Genomic DNA, 18,173 nt, shown 5'->3' on the forward strand with positions numbered 1-18,173 from the left:
GTGATTTCGGTGCCAGCAGGATCCAGCGACGGCAGCAGGATGCTCCTGCCTTTGCTCACGCCGCCTCAGGGCCGTGCTCCCACGCGTGGGGATGCTGCGCTCTCCAGCCCAGGGATGCTGCAGCCCACGGCCGAGCTCCCACGCCGTCCCGGGGCGGCGGCGAAACGGGGATGGGGAGAGGAGCCCCAGGGTGGTCACAGTGGAAGGGTGTCGAATGCGCTGCCGAAAAGCTTTTCACAAGGGTCAAAAACGGGACAGAGGTGCTGACACGTGAGCGGTGCGGGCTCCACGTGCGGGGAGCCCATGGACCACGGCGGTGGGGAGATCAGAATTTTGGAGGGGTTTTGGGCTCAGGCTGTGAACTACTAGCACAACAACAACAAAAAAAATTAAAAATAATATAATCCCAGTATTGTTTTAAATTATTTTTATTCCCACAAAAAGCTTTACAAAATGCTCATGAGAAAGTGGTTCTGTAGACCTTTTTCCCCCTACAAATATCTAAATAGATATTTTATTTTATTTTTGGTATCACTCCATCCATCTCAAGGCCCGGTGTTGCAAGAGCATGGGTGCTATATTGCTATGGAATAATGGAAGTCCACGATCCCAAGCCATTGGAAGAGCACCAAGAGAAAATCTGGCTCTTTCTTGTCCTTGGCATGGCACTAGAAAAGACTTTGGCTCCAAGCCTTTGTTGGAAGCCAAGGGAAAGAAGCACATGAACACAATTGAGAATAACCTCTGAACAACGAGACCTCCTGGGCCCTGATTCAGCAAAGCACTTAAGGCCAGAGCCAAAAAAGCGTTTTAAGTGCCTCAAAGTTAACGTGCGGCTTCACGGAAGATGGACTAAACAAATGAATTGACGATACAGGGGAGGAAATTGCTCCGAATTGGGCTTCTTTCCCTTGTCCCCGGGTTTTCACCGGAGCTGGTGTGGCTGGGAGCGGGCAGTGTCCCAGGGGAGGCTCCTTCCTGCAGCCGGGGTGCCACGGGGGCACTGGCTGGAGGGAAGGGTGCGAGGCAGCGCGTCGGACGGGGGTCTCCTCCCTCGGGGCAGAGCCAAGGGGTCGGCGTGGTGCTGCCCGCCCCCAGCGCCGGGACGGCAGGTAGAGCAGGGCAGAGCGGGGAGCAGAGGGACAGTGAGACCGCAAGGCGTGACGACGCCCCGTAATTAAGCAGTGAGGGTTGAACGGCCACAAATGGTTTTGCAATTGCTGGTGGCCCAGGCTCAGCCCATACTCCCAGAAGGCAGACACAACATTTCATGCACTAATTCATCTGGATTTCAAAGCTTTGCCGAAATGCAAACACACATGGAAAAAAAAGTTTGTTTTCATTATTCTATCCATAAAAATTTTGTGTAGCGTGATTTAATACAGAAGCTTCCACAACAACAATTACTTGCGGCAAATAATGATTCATATGCAAGTATTTCTCTTAGTGTCACGCCAGACTGAAGGGATGGAGAAGCAGGCAGGGTTTGGTCTGTTGTCCAGCGGCATCTCTGCACCCTCACTTCTCCCTCTGGAGCTGCAGGTCCCAGCCCAGGGCTGTGGTCCAGGAGGTGCTGCGGTCCCTCCCGCCGGAGCAGGGCATGATGCCGGGGCTCCTGGAGGACACAGGGCTCTCCCTGGGCCGCTCGACGGGCCCCGATGGGCTTCTCTTCTTGGAAAGCTGCTGGCTTTGGGGTGGAGTAAGGGGCAGCCCGGCGTGGCTGGGGAGCGTCCCTGACGGCCAGGTCTGCCGCAGGGCCCCGCCGCGCTGCGCAGGTCCCTGGGCAGGGGTGTCCGTGTGCCCCGGGGCCGGGCACGCTGCCGGAGCCAGGGAAACCTGCCCCGAGGGGTGGTTGGGGCGGCTGTAGGGACCTAGAACTCCTTCCGGAGAGCAACCCTGACATTGCTGCAGATCTTGGAGAGCGCCTCGAAGAGCGGGTCGCAGAAAGTGTGGATGCAGAGGGAGTAGATTCGGCTGACGCACTGGATCTCTATCAGGTAGCTCTTGATGCAGGGCACCACTGCCCAGATGTGGCAGAAGGAGATGAGGGCGAAGAGGAAGCCCCAGACAACTGCCAGGGGGATGCCCAGGATGGCAGAGAGCAGCCGGTAGCACCAGTACTTGCTGACGGTGAAGGTGGTGTAGCTGGCTTTCCAGACGCCGTCAAAGCTGTATGTTCCCACAGGCTCAGCTATCACATCCTCAAAATCCACCTGGGAGGAGAGAAGGCGGAGGTAAGGGGGGCTGCTGGGGGGGTTAAAAGGGCTCCAGTGCAAGGGTGGGGACCCGCTGCAGCGTGAGAGGAGAGCCCGAATGGAGGGGCCCGGGGAGAGCACGGGCTGCACCGGGGGAGACGGACCCCCTGCACCCCCCTGAGCAAGGACCGGCCCCGGCGCAGCAGGAGAGCCGCTGCCCTCACAGAGGTCCAAGCGGGAGACGGCACAGGCACGCAGCCTTACCCCACGGCATGAGACCCCAGGCTCGGCCGCCCCGGGACACATTCCCCAGTCCCAAATCCTGAGCTGCGGACGGTACTTGCAGGTGCCGGGGCCAGGCAGGAGCCCTGAGAACAGGAGCTGTGCGTGGGAGTGTTTGCTCCGGAGGAGGCCAGAGCCCGTTCCTACCCTTTTTTAGCATTCGGGGACATGGGCTGCTTGCTGGGCAGGAAGGTGCTTTGTGCTAATAAAAATCCAACAGCCCTCTTGATTTACAATTTATGTACTTATATATGCGGAGGCGAGGCGCTCGATTCTGTCTGTCTGCGTTCTGTCCGGAGAGCGAGAGAGATCGGCTCGGCCATGCCCTTACAGGGGTAGTGCTGGTGCTGTACGCGCAGGCACTGCCAGTGCCTCTGCATGACAAGTACTCTTAAAAGCCTCTGAACTACACACGGAGATCTCATTGTGGCGTAACTCATTTTTAGGGCAGCCGTGTGCCAAGCTATTTGTCTTGAAAAACAGCATGGCCTTTCCTTGGGAAGCTCCCGTGTCTGTTTGTACATCGATGTTAAATTGCAATATCCGTTCTGGGTTTGGAAGCGCTTTGATCATAAAATCATTCTGCATCATCTTTAATTTCCTGGGGGGACTCGGATTAGGAGCCCGCAGCCGGGTTAGCTGGTGCTGGAGCCCAGCAGCAGCCCCCGGGGAAGGCCAGGTGGGCTGGGAACCTCACAGCCCCCCACCGCACAGCTGCCTAACGAGCTGATCAGGGGCTCAATTAACGAAGGGAGCAGCAGGCTATAACAGAGGGGTCTCTGCCTGGCTGCTGCTTTTGCTGACAGCGCCCCAGGAGAGGGTCTGGAGGAGCGGCGGAGGCTGACTCCCGAGCCCAGCCTGGGCACTGCCCCGAAGGGGACCAGCAAGCACAGGTACTGCTCGGGTGCTTTGCCTGGGAGGAGGATTTCAAAGCCCTGCCAAGGCTCTGTGGCCGGTGCCACTGCCGTAACGTGGTCTGACATTCTGGTTGTCGCACCGTAATGCTCGGGATGGGTTTGTCTGTGGCCACGTGAACCTTCAGCCCGCAAAGCGCTCTGCTTCCCTGCTTCCCTCCGCAGGGTGCCCCTCTCCCCGCTGTGCTTTCAGGCCATGACATGCTCTAACGCCCGGGGTGTTTTTGAGCGTGTGGCTGCCCACTGGAGAGCGGGGAGGTTTTGGCTTTCCCTTCGGGACGCTCTCAAGCGGCAGCGAGGTGACTTGTGCTCCCTGTCCCGGGGCTGGCTCTGCCCTCCCTCCCCAGCCTTATCGGCCGTGCTATTTTTAAGGTGGGAGGAATGCTAGGTGCCTTGGGCCAGCGCTCTGAGAGCTTCCAAAGCTGACGGAGCAGCAGCGTGGCTGTGTATGTGGATGAGCTTGAAAATCCTCTTACAGGCTTTTGGGGATACCCCGAGTGGGGAAAAAGCAGGGATGGGGGGGATGGGGCTGGCATCACCCCCCAGCAGTAGCTGGAGACCTCTCCAAGCTGGGGAGCAGGCAGGTGGCCCCGGAGTGCTGCCTGGCCCGGGGCAGGGAGCGGGCTGAAGGCTGTCCTGGCTGCCCCGGCAGCACGGCTGATGGCAGAGCGGTGCTGCCCGCGGGCCGGCGCCTTTCCAAGCCCCGGGCCAGGGCTGCTGAGACGTGCTGGCACGGCACGGCATGGCACAGATGTGGGACGCGCTGCTGGGGACGCGCTCGAGATGCTGAGGTGCCTGGCAGCTGTCACGGGCACGTCTCGCTGTGCCAGAAGGGTGCCCATCTATGGCTGTCGCTGCCACAGCTCGTCTGGGGGCTTTTTAATTTGGCCGTGACACGGTTTTAGCCGTAATAATGTTTTAATGCACAGGCTTGCGTTTCACCGGCGCGCTCAAGGTCACGGCCCGTTACAAAGCCTTTGTGAGCAGGCTCGGTGCGTGCCGTCCCTTCTGGCACGTTGTCCACTTCAATCTCTCAAATACAGTTTTAACAAAACCGCTTCCATCTCCTCCTGTTCTCCTTTGGGCCAAATTATCTTTGGCATAATGCTGACAAAGCTTGGAGCAACCCTGTTTCAGTGGTCAGCATTCAGGGAAATGTTTCCCTGGTCAGCTTGACTGAGAGCTCCTCCTGATCAAAAATAGACGGAGGAGGCTTGCTGCACCCTCCTGCTGCCGTGGGGGAGAAACTGTTGTCTTCCAACTGGACAACATGTATCTGAACATGCTGGTGCTCGGTCTAAAAGGTTAGCAGTCCTTCTCCAAGGTTCCCTTTAAACCAGTGATATGGGCTGGCCCTGTTTTATTTTCGGCTCCCCACTTACTGGTACAAAGCAGGGTGTCTCCATGAATTTTCAGGCTACAGCCCGTGAAGTTGGAGAGTGCGTTCAAGAAATGGGAAATACTGGGTTAATTGGAGCCGTGCATGCTGCCCAGCTGGAGTCTGGACACCCCTGGCAGCACGGTCACCCCCCTGCAGCCTGAGGTAACGCCACCTCTTGAGGAACGTACACCAGGGGCGTGCAGCCCTGGCTGAGGCCAAGCCAAACGCGGAATGCCGATTCCAACGCTCCGACGGAGTGAAGGAGGCAGCGCCGCTTCTGGAGCGCGGCGCTGGGAAAGCCCTACCTTGACAACGTCCTCGTTGATGTGCTTTGGGTCTCTGTTCACCAGGTCGATCTCCTTGGTGTGCTGGTCCTTGATGATGATCCTCTCCTCCAGCTCGGTCTGTTCCTCTGCCATGGCTGCTCTGCCGCCAGCTTGGCTCTGGACGGTCGTGGAGCAGGGAATTGGGGCTCTGCTGGAGGAGGATCTGGGGGAGGGCAGGGTGTGGGGGCACCGGCCCCCTCCCGCTGCCCGCAGCAGCTGCCCTGCAGCCCTGCGCCCCTGGCAGCGCTCCAGGCTAAAATTAATGTCCTGCCTCCTGCGGCAACCCCTTAAAGGGGCTTGGCTGGGGACAGCCCCGCCGCGTCACCTCTGTGTGGGCGGCTGGTGGCCCTCGAGCCGGGACAGGGGTGGCACAGGGCGGTGGGTGTGCAGTCCCCGGCCCTCCCAGCCTGCTGCGCAGGTGGGATTTTTCTCCTCACATGGGAGGAATGGTGCCCAATTTGGGGCAAAAGTCCTCAAAAGCCTGAGAGAAATGGTTGTTTAGGAGGGAAATTGTTGTTTACGAATCTGTAAACGGATTGGCTCAGGGGAGATGGGAATTGTGTCTATAAATATCACCCAGAGAAGCCACATTGTCCTGGGACAGCCAGCGAGCCTTGGGGTCCCTCTGGGAGCCCAGAAGGCGGCTGATGGTATTGGCTCGGATTCCTTCAATTCCAGCTTTTTCATACAGAGAACCTCGAGGAAATCCACCAGACCAACCCCCAGCGCTATAACAGCCGGGATCTCTCCTCCGTGAACACTGGGCACAGTGACATTTAGCATATTAATGAAGATTGATTTAACTTGTGCTGTATTTTGATAATCCTCATCAATCTCTTCAGTCTCTTGGTTTTTGTGAACTGAAGATTTGTTTAAAACTAATGGTTTTGTGAGGCGGGGAAAAAAAAGGGGCAACCAAAAAAACCGCAACTAACCAAAACCCAACAACCAAACCAACCACCCACCACCCAAAGCTTCTGTCAAATCAGTTTATAGACACTTTTGTTTGAAGTAGAGCTGGGATAACCGACTGCTGTTCTCCCACAGTGTCCCTTTGGTAACGCTGCAGAGCCTCTCCGGGCAGTGCTGGGGACGCCCTTGGTGACAATGGGCTGAGGGGGTGACTGCATATGACCCCCCGTTAGCGTTAAGTGTTCCTGTGTCCAACGTTAAGGGTTAAGCATGTCTCAGAGCTGTTTGTGAGCCCCATTTCTCTCCTGTTTCACCTGGGAAGCAGCACAGACGTTTGGTACCTCTAGCTGGGAGGTGCTTTGGGTTTCACTGTCGAGACGAAACCTCGCCTCTGGCAAAGGCTGGCAGCGATGCCCATGTCGCATTGCAGGGGAGGAGCAAGCAGGAGCACCCGCGTGAGCCTTGCCGACGGCCCGTGGGCAGCACCCAGCTCTGGTGGTGCTGTGGGTGCTCTTCCCTCCCTCCCTGCGGGCAGCGAGCAGGCAGGGCAGGCAGCCCCTGCGCACCCCTTCTGGGCTGACATCGCGCGGCACGCGGCACGGGTGGGAAGGGGCAGAGAGGGAGGGATGCACAGCTCGGAGTGAGGAGGCTTCGTCACCCCGGGGGCGTGGAAGCGCCGTTTTGGAGCCAACGTGCTCGGCTGGCGGGGGGCGGGGGGCGTTTTAACTGCCAAAAGTTGCTGCCTCCTAAACCCACCAGTGCCTGGGCAGTGCCCTCTTTATTAAACCCCCATGGCTTGGGGCCTGGAGCTTACAGCACTGCACTGGTTTTGCTCCAGCCTTTTGGTATAATACAGTGCAAAAACGGGATTGTGCTCTTCCGTTTGGCTGAGGTCTCTCGGGCACGTTCATTTTTCCTGGGAATTTGTGATGGAGAGGGCCTGGCTGAGCATCACCGCAGCTCGAAGGCTGCCAGGCTCCTCTAGCTCCTGCTGCTCGTGGTGTGTTTTCAGTATTTTTTTCTGGAGTCAGGGTGGTACCTCAGTGTGGAAACTGGTTTTCTTGGGAATTCTGCTCCAGCGAAAGCAGATGTGGTGATGCCCTGGGGTGTGACATATCCGTGGCTAAAACTGTGACTGTGAGAGACCTCCCTGACTCCTCCTGTAGGGAGAGAAAGGGCAGAACTGGGGGTGGGAAAGTAAAAGCAAAGGGGGCACCTATGGAGAAGGGACACACCCCATAAAGGGGTATGAGCGTGGGGTTGTGGGTTTAAATCTGGGCAGGTGGCCTCTGGAGAGGAGCACCCCTGTCCTGACTGCATTCCTCCGGGCGAAAGGGTGCTGGAAAACCCTTCGGCAGCACCAGTCTGACATCCCTGGATGTCTCACCGGCACAGCGGCGGGGTCTGGCCCCGTGCCCTCGCCTTCCTGCCGGCTTGGTGGAGTGGTGCAGCGGCAGGCACAGCACCCGGGAGGCAGTGAGCTGCTGCTGGTGATGAGACCTGCCTGGAGCTGGTCAGGCCAGGGGGTGCCCAGAGCCTGGCTCCAGGCGAGCTGCCTGCTGGTCTCTGCCTGTTCAGCGGGGCTTTCGGACCCGTGCTCGGGCAGTGACCCGGTCCCCCCCCTGTGCTGCCAGTGCCGGCTGCTCCTCAGCAGCACCAGCAGCTGGAAGAGCCCAAACCCAGCTCGGGCTGATGGTTGCAAGTAAAAAATCCTCCACGCTCCGAAGGTTTGAGCACCAGCTTTAAGACCCGTTCTGTCGCGGCTGAATTCTGTTCTAACAAATTTTTGTAGCACCACCGCTGCGGTGGCTGAGCGCTTCCAGATGATGGATTGCGAAGGGTGTTTTTGCAAAACAAGCTGTTTTCCCCTTCCTCCGAGCTGAAGGGACGCATTGCTGGGGCAAGCAGGCCCGCAAGCGGAGGCGGCGTGCGCGAGCCTGATGGAAGAGCCATGCTGGCTTGGCCGGGAACCAGCGCCGAATTTAGGAGGCACAGCTGCTGCCGGCAGCGCTGTCCCCTGACAGACGGAGGAGTGCGACACAAGGTATTTGCTCTGCTGCATTTTCCTCCACCCATCCCGCGTGGAAGGCTTTACACTGGGAAGGGAGGGGGGTTTGGTGACCTGTCCCCTCCCAGGGCTGGGGGGGGGTTGGCAGTGTGGTCGTGGGGCACAGCACATGAATCCCCCCCCTTTGCTGGGCCCTGCCCCACCTCCAGCGTGGGATTTCTAACAGCACGAGTCACTTGCTGTCTTTGGGCTTGGGCTGGGCTGGCCCTTGCTGTCTGCCCCCAGGCAGGCGGCTTCGGTGTCCCAGGCGTGGGAGTAGGAGAACGTGAACCCGCGTAGCCCTTAACGTGCCGTTCGTAAGAGTCTCAAGTAGCAACGGGAGAGGGGAGGAATATTCTGTAGCACCGTAGATCTATAAATAAATCTATTTCCGAGTACTTTAGGACTGTGAATGGGACACCGTGTAAAAGCTTCTGGTGTGCAGAGGCTACAGGGGGCTAACGGTAACACTAGTTTGTTAGGAACTAATGACAACCAGAAGTTTAATTGCTAAGTTTAGATGATAAAACAATAACAGTTGGATGGAGGTACGCGAGACATGCATTGAGAGAATTTGCTGGCCATGGCTTGTCTTGTGGAGTCCTTCTCCCAGCCTGGCCACGCAAGAGACTCAGCCTTTAGTTTCTTGGTTGTGCCCTTCACTAGTGCCCACTCACACGTCAGCCACACAGCAATAAAGTCATCGTGCCTTTCAATATAAAGTCCAGTTTTTGTCTAACAAATGCATTCTTCCTTCCGAACCAGGGCTTCTCCTTGCGGAGTTTTCCTTGCACCAGCCTGCCCAGGCTCCAGGCGAGTCCTAAGCTTCAGCCGGTCCTCTTGGCCCCCGAGCGCCGCTGCCCTCAGCCAGCCCTGGCCCGTACGTCTGTCCAGCTCTGAGCGCGGAGGATGGGGATTCAGGCTCATGCCAAGGAGTGGTTGGATCGAGTGGTCCTGCACACCTGGAGCACACTTGGGTATTGTAAAACCAAGCTGCCCACCCCGCTGCAGGAATTCGGGGTGTTCCCGTTACCGGGGGGGTGGCTCCTACCCTGTAAATACAACAGTGCTGGTGGCTACTGGGAGCCTCTTGTTCAGCTCCTTGCTGCTGTCATGCTTTCTTTCCCATTCCATGAGCAGCTCCTCTTGAAGCTTTGTGCTGCAGCACTGACAGAGGAGGAGGTGCCGCTCGGCTGCTGCTGGGGTCACCGTTTCGGTCTGGAGCTTACTGGAGAAGCAGGGCTTGGGCATGTGGCTTGGTCCTCCTCATCCTGAAACCTTCCCAGACTGACAGGCATCGCTTAGGACATGAAGGAGATGCTGCTGCTTCTGTCTAGCTTGGAGTGTTTTCCCTGTGCTCCCCATATGTCAAGTCTCAAAGGCTTTTTTTCCCCCTGGGAAAATGGAAAGAGTTACGAACGCAGGAGAGGGAACCCGGTGGGAGCAGGGCAGGGCTCGGCAGTGGAAGCGCAGGACGTGCCTGCTCAGTGCTGCTCAGGTTGATGCTTGGTCTCTGCTGGGCAGACCTTCTCCCAGACGGATGCTGTGAAATACTTGCTTCGCCCCTGATGCCTGGAGCAGGGTGCTGCTCCCTCCACTGCTCCCCTGCATACCCCGGGGTTAGAGCCGGGTCTCTGTGGGAGCTGAACCCAGCTGCACTGAAACGAGAATCTTTCAGTTTGGGAACATTTGTTAGGAAACCTTGTGACAAGATTCCCTCTGCAGAAACAAGTAGCTGCTATTGCCCACCCCCAGCCTCATACATGGTCTCAGGGGGAGTACTCCTTTTGGTAAATGGATTACCAAAACCTGGGCTGGCTGTAGGCTGCAAGGACTGGTGCTGTGAACTTAGAAACCTTCTAGAGGTCAGGTAAATAACCTGCTGATTGGTCCCAGCAAGTAAAATACATTTCTGTTAAGCAGAGAAGTATAAAGCAGAAATCAAAGCTCCTATGAAAAGACATAGAGCAGAATTGTGGTGAAGGAATAGTAAAGAAGAAGAAATTGGGAGTTTTTGCTACTGAGCCCTCTGGGAGCAGTGGTATGCTGTGGGGGAGAGGAGAGCTGTGTACAAAGTGAAGCTGGTAAATTAAGTCTTGGGTTAAAGCAGGAGGAATGACTCTGTGCACAAGCCCTGACCTCAGGGGCTTTTAATCCTTTAGTGCGTGTAGGAAGGAAAGCAAATGAATGTCTCAAGCAAGCGGAAGGCGCTGCCAGATGGGAGTGAGGGTAAGGGATCAGCTCTACCTTCAGCACTTGGAGCAGGGTTCTCATTTCCTTGCTTTTTAAAAAGCAAAACAGAACTACCTTTCATGTCGCCTTCCCATGAGCATCTTTGAGCTCTTCGGACTCTCCGTTGCAGGTTAAAGCTCAGTTTTAATGACCCATTCCCCAGCGTTACTTCTCCCTGAAAATGGGAGCCTGCAAGGGGTGATGTGGTGCGCTCCTGACTTTGGTTTCTCTTGTGTATCACCACCGCCAGGCTGTAAGTCCGAAGTTAGAGGCTGGGTCTCCTCTGGTGGCAGGAGGACGCGTGTGCAGCCTTGGCAGCGCTGGGGATGAATTCCTCTTGTTTCGGGTACAAATCTGCAAAGCTGGCCAGTGGATCCACAAACACCTCATCCTCTGTTTGTTTTCCTTTGCTGGCTGGAAAGAGCACCAGGATGAAGCGTGGGCAGCGGCTCTGTGCCCTGTGAGGTTTGCTCTTTGCAGCACCTCGCGTTTCAGGCACAGAAATAATTCGTTATTAAAGTAAACAAGTTGGATTGGGATGCCCAGGAGGAGCAGAAGCCTCAGGTAACTGTTTAATGCCCGCTTTTGTCTGTCAACTTGAGAACGCCTGCGGGAATTGTGTGTGCTTCCAAGCGACCGGGATGAGTCTGCTCCTGCTGCCTCGGGTTCCCTCTGTTCCTGGTCTCTCCCCTCTCTCACAGGGGCTGCGACCAGAGCTCTCCTGGATCAGAAATGGCTCTTTGCCCTGTTCCTAGCTGGATCTCCTCTCTGTTAGCGCAGAAGAGGAACCCAAGCTGGCTGGAGCTATTCTGGTCAGAGTCCTTGGATGCAAAGCCTGGCCCCCACAGGAGGGTGCCCTGCCTCCCTGCGAGCGGCGCAGGGTCTCGTGTTTAGGCTAGTCCTCGCTCTTCAGTCCTCAAGCGCTAACGGGTGCAGAAGATACAGAGGGTAGGGATTTAATGGCATTACCATTTCAGAGGCAGCTGAAGTAGGTGGCTGGCAAATAGAAGCTTGAGCAGAAGCTCTGTCATATTTAATATCAATTAAAATTAAATTTCACCAAAGTAGTAGAGAAAAACACTCATTTATCATTCAAGTCATCCTCTTAGCTTGTTTCAGTTCAGAGTTTTTTGCCCTTTAGAAGAGAGGGAACATCTATGAATATCAAATTCCTGCCCCTGTGGATACACAACCACCCAATATTCCACGTTCTTGTCTCTGCTGTAAGTGCTGGGATAGGAGCTCCAGTGGATGCGGTGGGCTGGGGGTGCTCTGCCGGGCCGGAGAGCGTGCTTAGGGCAGGCAGGTCCTGCCACTTCTGCAGCCGTGGGCAGGAGGGGGCGAGTTCAGGCTCACACAGAGCAGAAGCTGGACTGTCCTGGTGGGAATCCTTTTCTTCATTTGTAGGGGAGCCCCCACCTTGCAGAGCAGGGGGGGAGAGCCCAGCGGTGCCACAGAACGTGGAAAGCTGCTTTTCATCCCCTGGGCTATGATCAGCAGTTTTCCTTTTGCTTGAGTTACGAGCTTCCTTTTGCTTCGGACACCGCTGTCCTGAATCTCGGGGGTGCCCCGGTGCTGAGAGCACATGGGCTGCGGTCAGAGCCGGGGGTCTGGGCTGTGTGGTGTGGCCGTCCCCAGGGGCTGAGGGGGCCAGGGCAGCACTCCACAGGGGTGCAGCAGGTTGGTGGGAGCCTGCGGAGATGGTATCGCATTGAGACGCCCCAGGTGCTGAAGGGATTCCGCTTCCAATGCGGTGTGTGACTGTACCAGCGCGCTGGGTATCCCACGGAGCACCTACGGCTGCACTTCCTGCTAGGCAGCTCGTCGGGCGCTAATCGAGCCCGTAAGTAACGGCTGGCTATTTCCTAATTCCCTCTTAATCACATTCTGACGGCTGTGGGCAAAGCTACGTTTAAAATGTTGAACAAAGGACCGTGTCCTATATCAGATTAGAGGGGGAAAAAGTGCAGTAAGGCGCTGGAGCGGCTGGGAGGGTTCAGCGGAGCCGTCGCCCTCCTGCAGTGTCTTTGCACACTGTCGTGGGCTGCCCGTGGCCCTGGGGCCCGTCCGTGCTGCCGCGGGGAGGGAATGCCCACCCTGCCTGTCTCGGGACACGGTGCCCTGGCTGAGGGACTGGGGCTCGCCAGCCCTGCTGAGCCGGGCTCTTCGCAGCTGGACGGCGCCAAGCCTGCTTCGGAGAAAAAACAGCTTCAAGTAACCCGTGGGGGGTTGTTCCCCCTCTGCTGAAGGCACGAGAGGACACTTTTGGAGCGGCCCCCTTTCAGCTTGTGTTTATATCTCCTCAATCGCAGCTCTTTTCTCTCACACCAGCACTCTAAATTCCTTTGGATTTTCATTTTAAAATAGCCTCGCTAGGCTTTTCCTTATCAAGTGAGAGACTTCTCTTGATTTATCACTTATGACATAACTGATTGGGTAGTCTGATAATCAGATTTAACTAGTTGGTGTGCTGCTGATTAGGACTAGGGTCTAAACTTGCCTCTGGCTATCACTTATCCTGATGTTATTAGTTTTCCCTTTAATCAAAAAACAGGCAGCAGACCAACAATGCTTTTCCTTTCAGCAAAGAGAAACACTGCTCCAAGCTGCACGATGGGGAGCCGGGTAATGAGGAGGGGGCACGGGCAGCGTGCAGAAGGTTGCCCTCGTGGCTCAGAGAGGTGCTTTGCATCAAGCTACAGTGAAGGCGATGGGAAACCAGTTAAAACTGCCTTGCTGGCAAGAAAATGACCCCAAATAGGGGCTTTCCAATACAGGTTCGAGGTAAGAGGGTGGATGTGCGTGTGCATGCCCTGCGAGGGGTGAGGCAGGGAGGCTGCGGTGCTTACCCCTTGGGTCCCCGCTCACGTTGGGGATGAACGATGCTGCAGCGCCTGGTCCTGGCCTGGGGCTCCGGGGAGGGCCCCTGGGCCAGCACGCTGGGAGGGGGGCTAGCTGCTGCCCTAGCCTGGGCCAGAGCTCAGCCTGCGCTGCAGAGCCGCCTTCCTGAGAACAAACAGGGATTTGCGGTTGTCAAATGCGCTGGGACGTGGGTGGGTTTGGGAGCCGCCGAGCAAGCTGGGCACGGCTCCCCCACGGGAGCTGCTCTCCCCGGGCAGAGCGGGAGCCCCGGGAGGCACAGGGACGCAGGGCAGGTTTTACCCCACTGAGGTGGTTCTGCTCTCCTGACCGCAGCCTGTCCTGGGTGGGCAGGGGCCAGCACCCCTCTCCATCTGCACCTTCCTGCTGCCCAGCAGTCCCACGGCGAGGCAGGGCAGCGGGACGTGGCCACGGCTGCTCCCAGGCGGCTGCGGTGGCGGAGCCGAGGCTGGGAGCAGATGACGGCGTGTGATGCCTACTGCTTTATTGCTGTATTTTTAGAAGTGGCTCGCTTTGCTGTCTGGAATCCCTGTGGTGTTTAGCTTTGCTGCGCAGCACCTATGGCCAAAATTACGCAGAGCTCCGCCGGAGCCACAGCGTAAAGATAACCAAATCCTTCCACGACAGCCCGGGGCAGCTGCTCTGGCAGGAGCTGGCTGACTGCTGGTGTAAGCGGCACTCGGGGGCGGCAAGGCCAAGTCAAATTCAGGTTTCCAGCTCCACCAGTTGAAGTGGGAAGGGTGTTCAGCTGGTGTGTTCGTAGGAGAGTTGGGGTCGATACTGCTCAGCTTGTCAGCCTTGATGTGAGGGTGGAGGCTGGTGGCGGTGGCTGGCTCCTGCCCTGGGTGGCCCCGGTGTCCTTTCTGCAGCCCTGAGCTGCTGCAGGGCAGAGGGCAGAGGAGCCCCATTGTGCTGGAAGGACAGAGCACAAAGACGCTTTTGGTCCTGCTCCTTCGTGGGCACGTGCCACGCTGACTGTCCTGGGCTCGATGGAAGAGGCAGGGAGAGCAGAACCATAGCACGTCTCCTTGCAGCCTGCCCCTGGGTGCAGCAAGCCTGTTGCTACTAAAAGGACAGTCTTACCGATGGTTTCAGGACTCACTCTCCAGACTGGAATTTTTTGACAATATAGAACAGGTTTGAGAGGTTGGAGAGCAAGTGTTTCACCCTCTTTGAGGTTCAAGGGGGATCAGGGGGAAATTCATCCTGACACAATGACAGGAGGAGGGCGAGTGGGGTGGGATTGCTGGGTGTCTGAGCTGCTCATCCAGTGGGGTTGCTCCAGCATCTGGAAAGCCCTTTGCTTCCCACAAGGAATGGCTGAAGTATTTTCCCCTTTCTTGCCCTGGAGGTTTTACAGTGCTCTGGTTACATACTCGGTGCAGCAGAGGGGTAACATGGTTTAAAGACCAGGGCCCAGAAGCTCAGTCCTTCTTTGAACGGAACTAGGCTAAGTTGGGCTTTGTCTGAATAAAACACTCCATGAAGTGTTTGTGAGAGGCAGCCAAAGCTGAAGTGCAGAAAGCAATGCCTGTGACCACTCATAAATAAGAAAAGATGCTGCTGTTTGGATGATGTCATGGCAAAGATGTGCAGAGGGATTTTTTTGCGGTGTTGATCAATATTGCTTGGCTGTGGCACGTCCGTGAGGCTCCTAATGCCTGCAAATAAAATCCTTTCAAGCCCTGGAAGGGGGGGTTAGTCTGTTAATAACCCCGTGCAGAATATAGATGCCTATTTCTAGCACTGGGAGCTTTGTACGTGAAAGGTTTCAGCTGCTCTTCCCTGTCCTGTTCTTGTTCTGAGCTATTGTGGTGCTCCTCTGTCTGGCAGTGGCTGCCTAAAAGCCAAATACTGGGGCGGACTCAGGCTCCGATGTAACCACTGACCATTTTCCTCCCCAAAATGGTAATTTTAGAACGAAGGCAAATGACCAAGTGGGGTTCCTGGGGCACTGATGGGCTGGTTGGCAGGGCTTGGGGAGGTCCCTACGGGTAGCATAAGCCCTAAAGTGGCAGTGGGGTTACTGTAAGCCAGAAGAAAAGATGACAAGCTTGTGAGCACCTAATATCCCAGCTTAGCGTGGGACAGCTGCTAAAAAATAGTGCTGAAGAGACTGGCCGATATAGTAACATGAAAAGAGAGTTTCCCATCTCCCTCTCCCCTGGGTGACAGTTTCTTCTATAGCATTGCACGTGGCAATGTGCAACTGGAAAAATACTGTCTGATCAGCTAAAGTACCCGTAAAAACCGCGGCCCAGCTCTGTAAAGCCGGAGTGATCTCTCAGCCCTCAGAGTCACTGTCAAACATGAAGACGACTTCCTATCCCATGAAAGCTCGGGCTGTCAGGAATGGTCTGCTGTGTGATTGTGCTCTGGTCCGAGTCCCTTTGCTGTCCCTCCGGGGCTTTAGCAGGGTAGTACGCACGTCGGGTTTTCTTCAGTATCGATACCTCACGCCGCGATGCTCTCCAGGGTCCCTGACCACAGGCTGCAGCCTCCGGGACAACCATTGCCACAGAACACAGCGAGTGGCTTGACCAGCGCTGAGCCCCTCCGGCTGCTCCTGGCCCCTTGGTGGCTGCTGCAGGCTCCGGATCCCGACCTAGCAGAGTCGTTCCGATGGGGTTTAACTTGCTGCTGCCACTCGCACTTCAAACCTGAGCATCTCCTGCTGTGCTGCGAAGGGGCAAGAGACCCAGGCGCAGACCTTATCCTGCCAGGAGACGGTTTTCACAGCTTCAGCGTAGTTCATGGTTTTCCGTCTGATTTACAGCTTGGGAAGACGGGTCGCAGAGTGGAAATGAAAACTTGGTGGTTATTGCTAGAACTTTATGTCAGTTTTGCTCTAATTTTTTTGCCCTTGATAAATGACAGCATTACAGGTATTTTCTTCTGAATTTGCCATTTCATCCGTCAGCTTAAATGTGCTGTGTGGTCTCGCAGCTGAACCCATAATGGCTGGTTTGTCCCAGCTGAGGATGGGGGGCGCAGCTGAGCCGGGCAGAGGCAGGTCTGGGGCGGGGAGCAGGAGGGCAGAGGTGGTTTTGGCAGAGGCGGTTACAGCTCCGGCTGTGTTGGGGCCTCTGGCTCTCGCCCTGGGAGCAGCAGGTCGGTGTTTGCAGCCACCCTTGGCCGTGCCCATGGCCATTCCCTGCGCCTTGGCAATGGTCTAGCGTGGGAGCTGTGCAGGGCGGGTGCCCCGAGAGGCTGTTGTGCCAAAAACGATGATAAGGGGGGAGTTAGCCCTTGCCAGCGTTCGTGTGGCAGTGCAGGCTGAGATGGCTGCGCGGGTGCAGGTGGAGCAGGGGGCAGGGGGCTGCCAGGGCTGGAGGTGCACCATGGCTGGAGGTGCACCATGGCTCTGTGGGAGTTGTAAGGCCAGTGGGCAAAGCCTCCAGGGGCGAGCACCTCGGGGGGGTGTTTTCTGCCGGGGAAAGCGTGGATGTTCCTGGTGCTACTCCCCTCCAGCTGTCTAAAACCCACTGGCACCCCCGTCTTTCCCCGTGGCTGTCGCTGGCAGCGGGATGCTGTTTCGGAAGGGGCAGCCAGAGGCGCGTTCCCGCGGCACGGAAACAGGGTTTGGGCTCCGGAGCATGTCTCTGCAGGGGGTTCCTGGGGCTGCCCCCAAAGTGTGACCACTGGTCCTGGCTGAGGTGGGTCCTGGGCTCCTCGGCTGGTCCGAGCGCAGGGTGCTGCTCCCGGGCTGCCTGTGCTGAGGCTTTGCCTGGCTTGTAGTTGTACAGCACGGCCCTGGGGAGCTGCACCCAGCCAGGTCTGCGGAGCAGGAGGTGGTGCCTCGCAGGGCCAAGCGGGGCAGCCCCCGTCAATACAAAGTCCGTTTCCACTAGCAGACACCCGGTAATGCTGAGAGGAAGCATTACCTCAATTTCTTTTTTCCCCTGCTAGACCTTTTTTATTGAAAGCAAAATAAACCACGTGTCTTGGACAAATATTATGACATTTCATTATTCACTCTAAGCATGATAAGTGAGCTGTTTTAGGGACTGTGGTGCATGATTTATTTAGCTTGGATGTGGATATAAATCCAGTCTTTGGAGGAAGCATTGTAACTCTGCAGGAATGCGGATGCTCTCATGCCCACTGGAGCATCGCCAGTACCTAGTACCTAACCTGTGCTGTTGTAATGTAAACGGGGCACCATTTACATGTTATAGGAACCAGGTGATTTCCCCAGTGTCTAAGAAGTGCTGGAAAGTGGAAGGCACATATCAGACAACTTTAAATAGAGAAGGGAAATTCCATTTAAGAGAAACATTTCTTCAGTGCATAAAATTATTGGTTACTATGCTCAGCATAAAATGGAGAAATAGAAGAAATACTCTTTATTTCATTCCATTCATTACCTTTATCTTACAGCTTTTGGGGATTTCAGCTGGGACTGTCCACATCCGCAGAAGAAAACCACAGAGAAGTGTGTGTCAGTCGGAGGGGGGCTGCAGCTGGAGCCCCGTCCCTCCTGGTATGTTGGCAGCGCAGATGAGGGCACTTTCCCCTTGTCCCCCTGGTTTTAGGTAAGATGCCCGGCTGGGCACGGCTCTCCAGGGAGCCCTCTCCTGCACAGCCTCCTGCCTCGGCGGGGCTGGGGCACGGAGTGTTTAGTGTACCCAGGCCTGATACGGTTCTTCTTCTGTGATTTATGTTTGTGTCTAAGTTTTAATTTTGCTTCAGAGCCTGGGATGCTTTCCTAGGTCTCCGAGATGGATAGCTGCTCCCTGCAGCAAGCTGTGCTCTGTTAGGAGAAACATTTCAGCTGCGAGACAAGATGTTGAAGGCTGGAAAAACGAATAGGTTTTTCTTCGCCTTGAAGTATGCAAGAGCCAAATCCTGTGAGGTGCTGCTCTGTCTGCCACGGGTAAAGCTGCTTGCAGTCAGGGACCCCAGCTGGTGACCTGTGAGCCAGTCCCGGTTTTACGCTGGGGTTTTCTAAGGGGTAACACTGGACTATTTGTGTCGTTATGGGTGTTGGCTGACTGGGGCTAT

At 56.2% G+C, this 18,173-nt stretch overlaps 1 protein-coding gene across 1 annotated transcript; it reads right to left on the bottom strand.

The window, feature by feature from the left end:
- Positions 1-1,871: 1,871 nt before the first annotated feature.
- On the bottom strand, positions 1,872-5,191 carry CAV3 (caveolin 3). Its single transcript, XM_009955488.2, has 2 exons — positions 5,078-5,191; positions 1,872-2,213 (listed from the first exon to the last, which is right to left on the bottom strand). Exons 1-2 carry the CDS (start codon positions 5,189-5,191, stop codon positions 1,872-1,874), a joined length of 456 nt encoding a protein of 151 aa, XP_009953790.2.
- Between the last annotated feature and the right edge of the window lie 12,982 nt (positions 5,192-18,173).

This window comes from Leptosomus discolor, chromosome 9, assembly GCF_034619465.1.
Source record: "Leptosomus discolor isolate bLepDis1 chromosome 9, bLepDis1.hap2, whole genome shotgun sequence".
NCBI lineage: Eukaryota > Metazoa > Chordata > Aves > Leptosomiformes > Leptosomidae > Leptosomus > Leptosomus discolor.

Excerpts from the sequence above, each read along its gene's own strand:
- CAV3 (XM_009955488.2), bottom strand. The coding sequence starts at position 5,191 with ATGGCAGAGGAACAGACCGAGCTGGAGGAGAGGATCATCATCAAGGAC. Across the intron at positions 2,214-5,077 it reads TCAACGAGGACGTTGTCAAG|GTGGATTTTGAGGATGTGAT; the intron begins GTAGGGCTTTCC and ends CTCTCCTCCCAG.